General features: G+C 39.7%; 1 protein-coding gene across 3 annotated transcripts in view; it reads right to left on the reverse strand.

The window, feature by feature from the left end:
• Nucleotides 1–14,763, reverse strand: part of ATP2C1 (ATPase secretory pathway Ca2+ transporting 1) — a 124,639-nt gene that overhangs the window by 18,333 nt on the left and 91,543 nt on the right. For all 3 annotated transcript variants that reach the window (XM_057737888.1, XM_057737890.1, XM_057737889.1), the window contains exons 12-17: nucleotides 11,101–11,225; nucleotides 10,152–10,249; nucleotides 8,219–8,314; nucleotides 8,038–8,127; nucleotides 6,136–6,240; nucleotides 2,109–2,265 (exon numbers count right to left, since the gene is read on the reverse strand). In XM_057737888.1, coding sequence (XP_057593871.1) covers nucleotides 2,109–2,265; nucleotides 6,136–6,240; nucleotides 8,038–8,127; nucleotides 8,219–8,314; nucleotides 10,152–10,249; nucleotides 11,101–11,225 — 671 coding nt within the window. The remainder of the gene's footprint in view (nucleotides 1–2,108; nucleotides 2,266–6,135; nucleotides 6,241–8,037; nucleotides 8,128–8,218; nucleotides 8,315–10,151; nucleotides 10,250–11,100; nucleotides 11,226–14,763) is intronic.

A 14,763-nucleotide genomic window follows, 5' to 3' on the forward strand; every position in this document is an offset into this window, starting at 1 on the left:
AGTTAATTTGTAAAGTGATTGTAAAACCACTAATACCACCAATAGTTTGTACTCTTTCACTCTTTCTGTAACATTAATAGGTGTTTTTCATTTGTAACTTTGGCTCTCTTAAAACTATATACATAATATCACCATACCATCATTTATAGTTAGCTTCCTGACATCCTTGGGAACTTAAGATATAGCACAAAGTACCATTCATTTCCAAATATCATTTAGCTTATTCTCAGCATTCTGGAACCTCTGGTAGCTACCTTATGAGCCAGAGGGATATGTCTCCATCTGGGATATTATAAGACTAAACAACTTGCCAAAGAAAACACACACAAAAAAGCACACAAAGTAAGCATACGTATCTCACAGGGAAACGGAAAAGTCCCAGAGAGATCACAGGAAGTATCCATTCTTATTCAAGCAGAAGGTTACAAAGGATGAGATACATTTGGAAAACCAAAGTTAGTGGCAAATGACTTCTATTTTTCCAACGCACAAATCATACCTAACTATTTACGTAGATGTGAGCCCCAAAGGCTTTCACGCTAGAGGGAATGAGCCACTTGACAGTCCCTGGTGTTGGAACAGAGGCAGATGGCAACAGAAGGGGGCAGTGAGTATCAATCTGCATGTCAGCAAATCCTAAGAAAGGGATAGCAGCTCCTGGCACCTTCAGGATGGCACAAATGAAGATCTATTGCTAGTGTTTGGGACAAAGGTATGTAGACCTTTCCTGTGTGACGTGTCCCCAACTCCCTCCTTATATTTAAAACATAAAAACAAAACATACTCCAATTTTAAAATTAATGGCCACATGTATTTTAAGAAACTTAAATTTTATAAAGCACAAAATAAGTTCACATCAAGTTAAACTTAAAATCTTCACTTATTTATTCTTTACTCTTCCTTATAATTTCAGCAGGAGGAGGAAAATGGAGCACAAGCAAATAGGAAAAGACATGAAGCAAGGGACAGTGCCCAGAAGGTTTCCCAAAGCCCTGTGAAACAGACATTCTCCTCCACCATGTGTGGTCTGTTCCACAAGGCTACAACACCAAAGCACATACACAAAGCTCCACAATCTTTCAGATGAAGAGAATGAGTCAACAACAAAGTGTGAAACCTCTGTTACAAAAATTAAGGAAAGCAGGAAGCACATATCAGACCTTTAAGACAACAAAACACTGCCCTCTTGAAGCCACAAGAATACCTTTCTTAACCTATCTTATAAGAGCAGAAGTTCTGTAAATCTATTCAAATGTTCTACCCCACAGAAAGCCCTTGCTTAAGTGAACCACAAAGAAGAATACTTTTTACATACTTGTTTCCTGCTCCCAGAACTGCGGTACCTGACTTCCATTTTGTAAATAATAATAAAAATTAAGGAAGCCACCTCTTCCAATTTTCTTGAGAAAGACTACTTAAGTGAGTGACAGTCTGTGTGTGTGTGTGTGTGTGTGTGTGTGTGTGTGTGTGTGTGTGTGTGTGCTCCCCACAAGCCACAAAGTAAAAACCGGGTATGGCCCCAAGCCCTGCTCTTCCACCCCACACATGATGTCCCTACAAGAAGTGGCCAATGTGTGTGTGCACAGCAGACCTCCTTTCCCTGTCACTGTCCAGTCAGCGGCATTTCACAAAGCAGGGTCTGGGCACCTCTTTTCTCTCTGGTGATCGGCAAGGGAGGGAGTCAGCAGATGAGGAACAAGTAAGTAACCACCTCAGTTTAAAGAATTAGAGGCTTAAGTCTTTTCACATTTAGGGAAGTATTTTAGATGAACAAACAAGACCAAGTGATGACATAAGGAGGAAGTAACATACATTACTTCCATCCATCACCCTTCTCACAAGACAAACGTGTCTGAAATAAAATTTCTATTACCTGCTCAGAGACCACTGCAGGTCTGTAAGAATTAGAGATTTCATATTTTGCTACATTTCCAACCTTCTATGTTTTGGGAGCCAATTAGCCAACTAAAACTTAACACTTCAGAAATGGCAGCCTTCTTCGAAGCCTGGAATAGAGCTGGGCGGCTCAGATGTGAAGCACGAATTCATCTGCAATTAAAAGAAGGCATTACCTCTCCACCTAGGGTGCTGTGCCAAAATGGCCTTACCTCTGAGCCCTGCGGAGCCCATCTGGGCCTTCTCTTGTTGGTACAGATCTCTCTGCTGCTGGGTGAGTGTCAAGGTCTGCCCTTTGTTGTGATATGTAGTACAATACTTAATCACCTGCTCATAGGCACCCTTCATAAAACAAATCTCTGGTCTGTCCTAAGAAGAAAAAACACAGCAAAAATAAATTAATTTCTATTTGTATGTATCTGCCACTGGAGTCAAAAACAAGTGGCAGGCATTCCCATAATCCCCGGGGAAGTTACTCAAGCCTAAGGCTTTGAATAGCATTCAATCTCTGAAGATTAAAAGCTCACATGGGAGTTTTCTGCATCCTCTTTAGAACACAGCATCTACGCCACATCCTCAGCCCCCACACGGAAGGCAGGGCTACAGTCAGCTCCACACTAGGCACTCTGAGATCTGAGCTCACGATATAACAGGAAAGGGAGACAGATCTACCATCAGCCCACAAGCAATGGTTCAGGCCTTCTAATTCTCAAACACCTTACAACTATGGGTATTATCACACTTTTTATTTTTTATACTAGTAAAGTAATACACAAAAGCTTACAATGAAAACCCACAGTCCCCTGCCCCAACCTCCTCACCACCTCCAGTCCTACTCCAGAGGCAAACCAATTTTAACTCTTCTGGCTGTTTTCCACACCTTCATGTTATGTTTTTATTGCTACTTTTTCATTTATGAACTTTATACTCTGTCTACTATGACAGATGATAGTCTGGCCACCCCACTAACTATTCCTTCTCTCCCCACTGTTGTATAGCACATGCAGAGCAAAACTCACCGGTATTCTGCTCACTTTCTAGCTCCTCACTGCTAAGCCAAGTGGCCACCAGAACAGTTTACAAATGTCCCAGCTCTCCTTGGAGGCACATGGTAGAAACGTATTTCCCTGACCCTCTTACCACTTTGAAGTCAGGTGTGATTTGCTTTGGCCAATAAACATGGGCAGTACGTGCGTCACTTACAAATGGCAATTTAGGAACCAGTGCACACTGTGCTCCTCCTCTGCCCCTGGTATGACAGTGCGAGCTCACACTGAGCGAAGCGTACATCTCCCCGGTCCCCAAGTGAGAGTGGGTAGATGTTATGGAGAAAGAGGCAGCAGAAGGTTATGATGTTGTTCCCATGGCCTATGTAAGCCAAATATATTTCTTTCCGCTCAAGTTTTATCTTTCATAAAGTTAACAACTGCCTCTTTTTTTATTTGCACAGTTTTCTCTACACCTATTCCTGACTATCCTCAAGCTCCTCCACATCACATGAACCCCTTCCCAGTGTCCTTCTCACACGATCCAATGAGCAGGTATTACGACTGGGGACCTCCCTCCTCAGGCTGTGCTCCCCCTTCCTTTTCCAGTGTGAGCTGGCTCATGTCCAGGCTTGCTGCACAACTGCCATCCAGGAGCCTCCCTTCACCCCTCTGCTGGTTAGAACTCACTGGGCTCCAAGTCTCCCTTTTCCTTAATTTATACTCGTACCATGGGATAACACATCTAGCAGTAACTTTCTAAGAAAAGGTGTGTGGGCTATGCATTTTGAGACTTGTATGAAAACATTTTTATTTTACCCCCCACACACATAAGTTCAGCTGGGAAGAGATGTCCTCTTAGTTGAAGCCTTTCCTCCATCATCTTCCAGCCTCCGGTGTGCAGAGCTGCATTTGGAAAGTCTAAAGAAGATACTTAATTCCTAAAACTTTGTGTATGACCTCCCCCTTGGCCTTCCTCCCACCCCACAATTTCTGGAAGCTTTTAGAATTCTAAGTGCCCTAAAATTACTAGATCCTGGGCCTTGGCGTGTTTATCCCCTCGCTCTCACCCCTCTTTAACATACTCATTGTGCTGAGGAGCTAGTGGGCCAATTTTATCCTGAAATAAAGGAAGAGGAAGCTGAAGAAGAAAGGAAGAAGCTGAAGTTCTTCCTCTAGAAAATTTCCGGATGTTATTTGCTATTGTGTTATTTTTTATGGTCTTTGGAAACTTTCTTCAGCATTCAGCACTATCTTTGTCTCTCTGAGACCCCTTTCTCTTTTGGCTTGGTCTGTGTCTTTCATCCTGAAGACTTTCCCCAAGTACCTCGCAATCCCTGTCTGTCTACTTACATTCAAGACCGAAGCAAATAAATGTCTAGAAACTGGGCACTGCAGGGTTTATCAACTGGTGGCCCTCACAGCAGAATGACAAGAGGAAGGCCAGGAGCAGGTAAAATCTACCAATGAACGAAGAACTTAGTTAGGACTGCTCCACACTGTAGAGATCTCCCCGGGACCAGTCAGCTTCTTTAAAACTCTTCCATCTTCTGGCTTAGAGAATGAGGATATGGGGATACCTGCCTGCAAGCACTCTGGGAAAGTGGAGTTAGGACCTAGGACAATGACCTGCCCTTAATCACCCTGTGTTTAGTCTTAAACCTTAATTCTGCCTTTCACTCTTGTCCCAAGATGAGATTTCTGGTCTGGCCCTGAGAAACAGAAAAGGTACGTTGGTTCCATAATCAGAATTTCAACCTGATCTCCTCTTTTTAGCCCTATGCCACAGGCCCCACCTTCAAAGATACCTGCCCCCTAAGTCTTTCCCATACTTTCTCTTTCTCAGTTTATCTTTAATTCGTTGGCTGTCATTTTGTAGGTTCCAGGATGAGAGCAGAGTGGATTGTCATGTTCAAACGAAAGTCCTCTGAAGACAAACTATTTGAGCCCAGGGCTGTTGTTAAATTGGTAAGTTTTTCATATCTGTGCCAGGCTGACTTCTAGATCCTGAGTCAGGTCAGTGGCTGTGGGTTTTGTTAGTTACATCGGTTGATTTTGTTTTGTAAGAGAAACTCTTCAAGTCAGCAAACGGAAAGAATAATCACAAACCTTTCCAGACTTATTTTCCGCCACTCCCTACCGCTACCCCTCAACTGAAAAGATTAAAAGTACAGCTTTGGTGAGGTGAGAGCCAAACTGCTGAAGTCACATCTTCAAACTTTACGTGAGCCACATTATCATGAAGCAGCATGTGATCACATGTAAAATGTAAAGAAACAGACCTTCCAAATAAACTCATATACATACTCTTGCTACTTAACTATATGGACAATGGACATCAGCTGAAAATTATCAAACTCAGGCAATTTTTGAAAGCTTTACATTCAAGGTTTAAAGTAACAGACATTTTATTTTTATAGTTTTGTTTTCAACTGTCTCCCTTCCCGAAGTTTATAAAAGTTCCTTTAAAGACCAAACAGAAATCTTTTTTTCCCTCATCATCAGAGTTCCTGGCACAAGTTCAACGCTGGGCAATTTAAAGCCAGTACGCTTCCCGCTTACTGTGGGTGAGGGGCTAACTCCCACCTACAGACACGTGCTTGGTTCCAAATGTTTGCTCACAGGTAAAAACACACAACCAATTACTAATTACTAACAAAGAAAGTTTAAAAATAACAACTACGTATTTTTAAGGGCACAGTCAGTTGAAGCACCAAGCTGGGAACAGCAGCGACGCGCGCCATGATTACACACTGCAAGCAGCTGCTGTAGTAACTGACCACACCGCGGAAAGCTGCGCAAGCACCTACAGTAAGGCAGTGCTTGAAATACCAGCACATTCCGTTTTGCCAGTCAGCTAACATGAATTATACACACTTGGCAACCACTCATCCACAAGATAACGTGGTTTCCTTCAGTCTGAAGACAATACTTTCTTCAGTGGAAGAACACAGACAACAGTCATCAAGAACAAAAAAGATGCTGAAAGACCTGTCACAAGCTCCAGGAGACGGAGACCAGGCTCCAGCTCACTTGAGTTGTTTGCTCATGCAGCAAAGTGGACACATCTGTGTGTAAATGCAAAGAGAACATGAACGCAACCAGGGATGAGTGTGTTATGAAACACGCACACTTCCAAGCTGGCCTGTGTTATGCTCGATGACTGCTCAAATCTAAAGGTGGACGGTAAATGAGAAACATCATCTAGTTAAACAGCACAGAGAAAGTTTCCTGTAAACAGATGGTGCGGTACCTGCTGTGTTCGGTGCACACACTTCACAGCCATCCACTTCTGCTCAGAGCTGAAAGGGTACTCAGCTTTTCTGATATAATCCTGTTGAAGTCCATCAAGACCCATCTGTATGGCACAAAATGAAAGTTAACTCTCACCAACATGTGACTATTTCTTCCTTTAACAAAGAAACAAGGGTCACAACTTATAGGAAGGCAGGCTAGAGATAACCTGGATTATTTTTCAAATAGCAGTGCTCTATCTGTACATATTGTATTTTTCTCAACAGCAGCACACATGTTCAACATGAAAGCCTAGGTGTGTAGATAAAGTCTAGGGCACGCTATTGAACTACATGCAGAGCAAAACTTCGACACTGACTATATTAATATCTCAACGGGCTCAAACGCTGGAAGGAAGCAGGATAACCGATAAATGAAGCTGCCCAGCCAATACGTACCCTATAACCAACAGAAGCTTCAGATTCAACTCCTCACTTCTCAGGGATTCGAATCTACGCTTGTTGCTGCCACCCTACTCCCTTTCACCCCATTCCCCACCCTGGCATGCTACCAGTGCCACGTAGTTCTTCTCCTTCCTAATACCCTTTGCGTTTCCTGCCAAATATTCAAAAATATTCCTTAAACTATTCAAAAACCTGGTTTATAGCTTTTTACTGTCTACTGAAACGTGTTCAGACTCTCCGCCCTGGCTTTCAAAGGTCCTTCAGTAACCCACCACACAGTCTACTTAACAACCCTCTGGGCCACTCAAACTCCATTCATTTCATCCAGGTTAACCAACTCATAAGCCACAATCCAGTCTATGCTTTTATTCTTGCTCTTTCCCTAGCTTATCCCCCCACCTCCACCTAAATCCTTCCTTCCCCTCAAAGTCCAGGCCCCAAGTCCAAATGTGCACTCTTCTTAGATGTGCCTCAGTGTTAAGACTGTCTACTACCTTGGTCTCCCTTCTATTTATTCCAAGCATGTCACTATTAACTCTCTGCCTAAAATGTGAGGTCCCCACCCATAAAGAGGTGGTTTCACACTCTTTATTTCTCGAAGAGAAAGTTAAATATAATACAATACTTGTTATTTAACTTTTGAGTATCTTTTAAAAAGCTATACTATGCTGTTTTAGTTACAGGGAGAACAAATGGTAAAGGAATGTGACTTTCTGTTAAGCAAACATATACATTATAGAAATACCAACTTTATCAAATTAAATGTTATAACAACCTACATTTCTATATTGAGTCTCAATTCAAGCAACCTCACTTAGAGGCATACTGTTTTATACAAGTCTCAAAGTCTCCTAAGACCGCTCTTAGAAGTAGTTTTATTCTTGTTATGGGAGTGCCAGGTTGGACTTTTAGGTTTCTCATTTAATCAACTGTAGGACTGATAAGAGGAGACAGATTAAACGGTCACTGAGAGCAGCACCCCATCTCCCCAACACAAGCTCTAACGCTATATTCACTTTAAGAAATTGACGATGGAAGGAAAGGGAAGACTGGAAAAAGAAAAGCTGACTTCTCATGCTGGCCTTAATATCTTCACATGGATATGCTAAAGAATGTTGCCTCTTATGCATTTATCAGCAATTACACACATTTATAAAGCTTTTCACACAACATTCTAAATATTATGGAAGATAAGAACATTTCTTCGTAAGAACAAATCCATCACTGGTCATTAGTTTGTATGCTGCATGTAGGAGACATAAAGTTATAGTGAAAAACCTCTATGCTCTGTGTTTCCAGGAAGAATAAAATTGGTTCCCAAAAGGCAGTAAAAACTATGAAATACTGTGCATGTTCTTCACTCCACATGTAAAAGCCAGTAATACTGAAATTTATGGCTTCACATTCTCTGGTGAGGGTGATATTTTCACATGTCAAAGAAGAGACCAGGCACATACCTTCATTGCAAGAGCAATTAAGGCTCCTTCCGTTGGCTTCCCCATTAGAGTATTGTTTCTAATTACAGCATCATTGCACACACAGCCCGCCTAGGAGAAATGCACACACTATGAAACCATCACTGCATCCTAAGTGACTATGAATGGAGAGAGCCACTCTCTCAGAGAATGCAGTACTGACCTCAACAATTCTGCTAACAGACGGGTTATAGAATCCATGAACAACATCACCATTAACAATCACTTCCCCAAACGGATTGTAGCCAACTCCAGTAACCTAAGGAGCATAAGGTAGAATGAATAACACAAGCCACAGGCAGTGACAACACTTGGGAAAACAAAAACGACGATGAGTTGTGCTCACTTCATTTTACCATCAGGACACTGTTAGTGTGTATACCTTGAAAAGCATCTAAATGTGTCGAAAAGAACATTTAATAGTGAAAGGAATACAGACTGTCATTTTCACAATGATAAACCTACAGTTAATTATACTAATTAACTACTGATTATGCTAATTAATCATTATAATGCATAGTATATTGTAAGTAGAAACAATATAACTGTTAATAGAATTAATATAATCTTATATTACTTCTACTTACAATATAAAAAGGATAAACCATGAAAATTTCTATACATAAGTGAGCTTAAATTTACATAAAATTACATTTATATAACACTACAACTTGGTATTATACAAATCTATTACCACATCTAACATTTGTGACGAACCTGTGACCTAGACAAAAGTGGAATTCTTTTTGCATATATGCAGGCTCAGAGACAAGTGATTTACCCCAGCACTTACAAGCTACTTCAACATAGTATATTACATATAAATTTTAAAAATCAGAGACAGAAACAAGTCAGATACTTATCCTATATGGCTAGAACAAACCAAGCCAAATAAAAGTTAAATTTCACAATAAAAATAAGACAGTTTAGAGGAATTAATAAACAGTTAATGCTTGACACATAAAATTATGGGCTCAAAACAAAAGTGAAACTTATCTCCATACCTGGACCATACAATATAAAAACCCCAATGACCCTTCTCAGTCATCTAGAAAAGGCACACTCAACAGCACAGAACTGGGTGCCCTTACCCACATCTAACACCTAAACATCAATAGTCTCATTTTAAGGCCTAGTAAACTGGAATTAAATAGACCAAAGTACAATTTCTGTCAATTTGCAAAATGCCTCCTTTGCTCAGAGAAGTGGCTGTAAATACATTTTAAAATACTGTTCCCATCGTGAGTAGTGTTAATAAAAATTCCAGCCATAAACCCTGCCAGTACGAGGTGAGATTGGAACTTGTCCTCACCCAGCTTCACAATTAACCAACGCACATACACTGACACGCACTTCAGGGGCTGCCAATATGTAATTTTTAAAGTAGAGTAATTCACTCATTCACTCACTCATTCTTTCAACAAGTTCCTGCTCTATTATACTTAAGAGTATCATGGGAAGAGGGACAGGAGATTTCACCTGAACTAAGAGGTATGGAGCTATGAAAACATGTAACACAGGGCGAGTTCTGGGTGGTCAGCAAAGCTTTTCTGAAGAAATGGGTTGGAAATGAGGTGTAAAGGATGAAGAGGCATTACACTGCCCTAAGTAGTGAGAACAGCAGCAAAGGTCCTTAAGTAGGAGGAATTCTGTCACACTGAAAGAACCACAAAGCCAATGTATTTGGTGTACAGAGAGCAAAGGAGAGATACAGGCTGAGGAAGGAGATGAGGGACAGAACACGCAGGGCCGTGAGCAGCCCCGTTTCAGGACCCTGGTCACAACGGGAAGCCACTAAAGCATCTTCATTTAGAGAGTTCTGAAAGGTCCCTCAGCTGCAGACAGAGCAAGGGCACCCAAAGTGTGGTAAGAGATGGATGCAGGGGAGACTGAAAGAGAGGCATCGAGGGGGATCGATGTTTCTGGACTGCACAACTGGAGTGGGGTCAAGGCTCAGGAAAATCACAAGGGATGGAAAATGCTCAGCTGCTGACTAACTTGCAGCCCTTGTGAAGACACTGGCATGGTTAGGAATGCTAAACGCCAAGACTCCTAAAAAGGAATTTTGCTGTTAAAAAAAAAAATCTAGAGAGTACCTCAGCGCGCAGGCCATCCGAAGTAAATATGTGGGTAACGGTCATTTCATTTTTCGTCAGGGTTCCAGTTTTATCTGAACAAATCACATTACAGCAGCCTAAAGAATAAATCACTACGGGTCACCAAGAGTCAGGGAAATGCAAGTTCACCACACAAACAAATCAAAGACGCTGGAAGCCTGCCCTGCTTCTCTGAATTTTTGTACAAATTGTACAAATCAAGCTCACAGACAATTTTAGATTGTTTTCTCTCATTGTGCTTACTTCACCATAGGTAATTTCTGGAATTAAAATTGACTAGATACTGATAAATGCTGACTTTTCCTTTATTTACAATTGAATTTCTACAAAGCTACTTGATATTAGCTTTATTAATATAGTGACTTTATACATTTTCTAGAAAGCTTCAAAGTTACCTAACTATAAACTCATATAATTTTTTCAGCCATTATTTTAAGGAATTTTCACCTTCTCAATATTAAAATGCAAGCTAGAAGTTAAATTCAACATTTTTGAATTCCTAGTTTCATAACATAGTTACAATTTTCATATCACACATAAAATTATGTTATAGCAATATAATTACTGTATGCTTACTGTTCTCAGTAAATTCAACTCAAGAATGACATTTTAGGATCTATAATTATCAATTACCTTTCCTGAAATGTCAAAAGAAAACAATTCTCTGTCACTCTATGTTTTTGTTACTTTTTTTCTTAACATGATTTAAGCATTAGAACATTCCGTGATGCAGAAAGATTTAAAGTTCCCTGATCTGAGTGATATGAATTTTTAATGACCTGTTTTTGGTTGTTAAAACCACACTGAACATTGCTACAAACCAAACACCACCATGTAAAACCTCTAAGACAAAAACCGTAAAACCTGAAGACCCCTGTGGCTGTAAACTGACAAGTCAATGGATGAGTGTGCTCTAACCAAGACTCACCCAGAGTTTCAACAATTGGCAGTTTCTTTACAATGGCCCTTTTCTTCACCATTCTCATGACACCAAGGGCTAGAGTCACTGTGACCACGATGGGAAGACCTTCAGGAATTGCTGCTACAGCCAAACTGTAACCAATAAAGACACAGCACTGAAGCATAAGTTTAGTACTACCCACAGCAATAATTCTAACCGGCTGTTACTTAAGGTAGAAGCTAAAAAATGTAAAATTAATGCTGTCAAACCCAAAAAATGGCCTTAAAATGAGGGAAAATTGATTAACATTTACTCGACACCTACTAGTTATGAGGTTAAGCGTAGTATTAAGAATATAGGTTCTGACACCAGATTGCCTAGATTTGTACTCAAAGCTTCAACTTTTACCTGTGTGACCTCAAGTCTCCACCTCTGTAGTTTAGTTTCATCTAGATAGTAACAGCTGTTTAGACAAAAATGTGTGTATGAACATTCATGGCAGCATTACTCACAATAGCCGAAAGATGGAAAGAACCCAAATGTTCATCAACTGATGAATGGGAAACTGTGGCGTGCCCATAGTGCTCTTCAGCCACAAAAAAGACTGGAGTACTGGTTCATGCTCTGAATGCAAACCTTGAAAACATCATGCTAAGTGACAGCAGCAGGACACATGTTGCATGATTTCATTTATGAGAGGTAGCAAGATCAAGCAAATCCAGAGAGAGAGAAAGCAGTTCAGTGGTTGCCAGCAGGTAGGGAGAGGGAAGAATGGGGAGTGATCGACTAACGGACACAGGGTTTTCTTTTGGGACTGATCAAAGTTCTGACACTAGATAGTGGTGACGGTAACATTATGAAGGTATTTAACTCCACTGAAGTGTACACTTTAAAATGGAAAATTTTACAGTATGTGTACTTTATCACAGTAAGAAAAAATTAATTACTTCACTATTTCCCTTCGTAATGTTAAAAAAAAAACCCACCTCAAATTAAATCTCTACTTTTGTCCCATTCCAAGGATGATCTCGTGACTCTGCTACAGATAAGGACAGGTACACACCCATCCTTCACGCCAACACTGCTCCCTGAACTCCCCTACTGCCCAATTTCTACAACATAATCTAGATACAATACACTTTTTCATTCTTTTATAGTTAAATCATTTTATAAATAATTTACAGGGGAATAAAATGGATTATGAACTCCACTAGAAATTTTCATATGAATTTTAACCCCAAATTATATTCCTGGATTTGAAACCATATACCTGAAATGGACAACATCCTTTGAATGCAACTGCTAATCCACTGTCATGAATAAACCTGGAACACATTCACCTTATAAAACAGTGATTTCAAATTCAAAAACCATTTCTAACAGGTTGTACGTTTATGAATTCTAGTTCCTCTTTCAGCATCTGTCTCTTCAAAATGCAGCATTTCTCAAAATACTGATATTTCATAACTTTTCAGACAATCATCCTCTTGGTAACACAGCAGCACTGCGTGATGAACTCCTCGCTGCAGAATGACTGACTGTAAGAGAGTGCCTGTCCTTCCCCTTTCATCCTTAAAAACAGTTCAGGGAACTCCCTGGCAGTCCAGTGGTTAGGACTTGGCGCTCCCTCTGCCAAAGGCCCGGGTTCAAGCCCTTGTCAGTGAACTAGGATCCCACAAGCTGTGCAGTATTGGCCAAAAACAACAGCAACAAAAAACCAAAAACCAAAAAACAAACCAAAAAAACCCAGTTCACTCATTAATTTAGGACTTAATGAAATCTAGAGTATTATCATCCATGGATTCAGCATTGAGATTTTACTTATGTGATCCAATTTCACCTTTGTCATTAGAGCCTACAGTGCTTGTCTCCTTGCATTCATCTTCTGATCTGTCTAATAATTACGAAAATTCTTCTGTCAATTCTTCTTTGCCATTATGGTAAAAAAAATTTTAAAATTCTGAATTTCTCAATTTTGTTTAATGAATGCAAAAAAATCAAAAAACCTACTAAGATTCTGTCTCCAGTCTTCCTTTATACCTTTTTAAATGGTAATGAATACTTTGGGCAACATAATAAGAAAATTAAAGGATAACAGAATAATTATGGTTGGAAATAATTGTTAAAACAATTGCTAGGGTAATAAAACAGCAAGATGTTCCAAGACACAGGGAAAATAAGGTCACTGAAGATCCCACATGTATTTTAGCATTTATAAGCATACAACAGACCCATATAGTTATTGCAAAACAGAATGAGTTTTATTCTATTAAAAATTTCTTAAACGTTTGGTCCTTTGGAAGACCTTGAGGTATGAATACAAGTCATGATGTGTTAATCTTCACAAATAGAACTGCTCCAAAACAATACTCAAAAACATATGAGTCCAATAGATAATATACCAATGGTTAATAAAATTCATGCCCCATTTTAAATTCATTTCATATTTAACCCAAGGCTTCTTTACACATATTTAAGCCAAGAGTTTCAAGCTGTATTTTTGCTCCTCCGAGGAAAAACTATATTCCTTCACTATATCACAAATATTTTTTAACTTCTTTTACCTGAATTGATACTTTGGCTAGACCTAGTTATAGATTTAAAATCACTTCCCCCACATACTTTAATTGTACTGCCCCACTGTCTTCTAATTTAATCCAGTATTGCTGTGGATAAAGGTTTAATAAAATCCTTTTTCCCTTCTGTATTTGGTTAAATCTCTAGCTCTGTTCCCTTAGTGATGACAGTATAGCAACTACGTTGCTGGGCAACACTGCTTATGATAAAAGGATCTCCTGATCAATAAATTATCTATGGACAGGGAGAATTATAATTATATGAAGCCACAGCTTCAGGTTTCCTGAGTGTGGTGACTAATAACTGGACGTGTTTCTTGCCAGCATCCTGGAAAGTGCATGCCTCCAGAGACACTGGGTCCTGCAGAATATGAGGCATTTTAACCCAGGACAGCTCCTGCCCTCACATGGTCATCTCATCTGCTTGGACCTAAGCTGAGCTGCTGCAGGGACTGCTGTAGGAACTCTCTCAGATGAGGAAGTTGCCCTGTGGTGCTCAGGACACAGGTATGACCTTATGAAAGTCTTGTGAGTTGAAATCTTAGTAGAGCCTAAAAGACCCTGTTGTGGAAACTGCATTTGCTAATGAGAAGTACGATACCGGTCTAATCCCCCTTCCTTTACAGATGACCGGATCTGTTTCCTTTAGTTTCACAATGATGTATCTAGGTGGGAGTTTTTTTCGTCCTGCGTGGCATCTGAAGAATCCTTTCAATCTATAAAGATTCAAGTCTCATTTCATTTCTTATATGATTTCTTCTTACCTCTTTTTAAAATTCCTATTACTTAAATATGGCATTTACTGAATTATTCTGTCACTTTTATCTCATTTTCTGTTTTGGACTTTTTACTCTATTTTGAGGAAGAGACTACTATGACTTTATACTGAATTTTTAATTTTTTATTACTGAATTTTATTACTGAATTTTAATAATCTTAATTTCTAAAAAAAATATTTTGGTTCTGTGATCGTTTTCTACAGCAATCTGTCCATCTATTCTGAATGCAGTTTCTTCACAAATCTCTGAAAATATGAACACTTTATTTTTAATTTTTCTTCTATTCTTGCATATCTGGTTCTCCTCTGAGATTGATTATTCACTTTCTATACTGT

Source organism: Hippopotamus amphibius, chromosome 6 (genome assembly GCF_030028045.1).
Source record: "Hippopotamus amphibius kiboko isolate mHipAmp2 chromosome 6, mHipAmp2.hap2, whole genome shotgun sequence".
NCBI classification, from domain to species: domain Eukaryota; kingdom Metazoa; phylum Chordata; class Mammalia; order Artiodactyla; family Hippopotamidae; genus Hippopotamus; species Hippopotamus amphibius.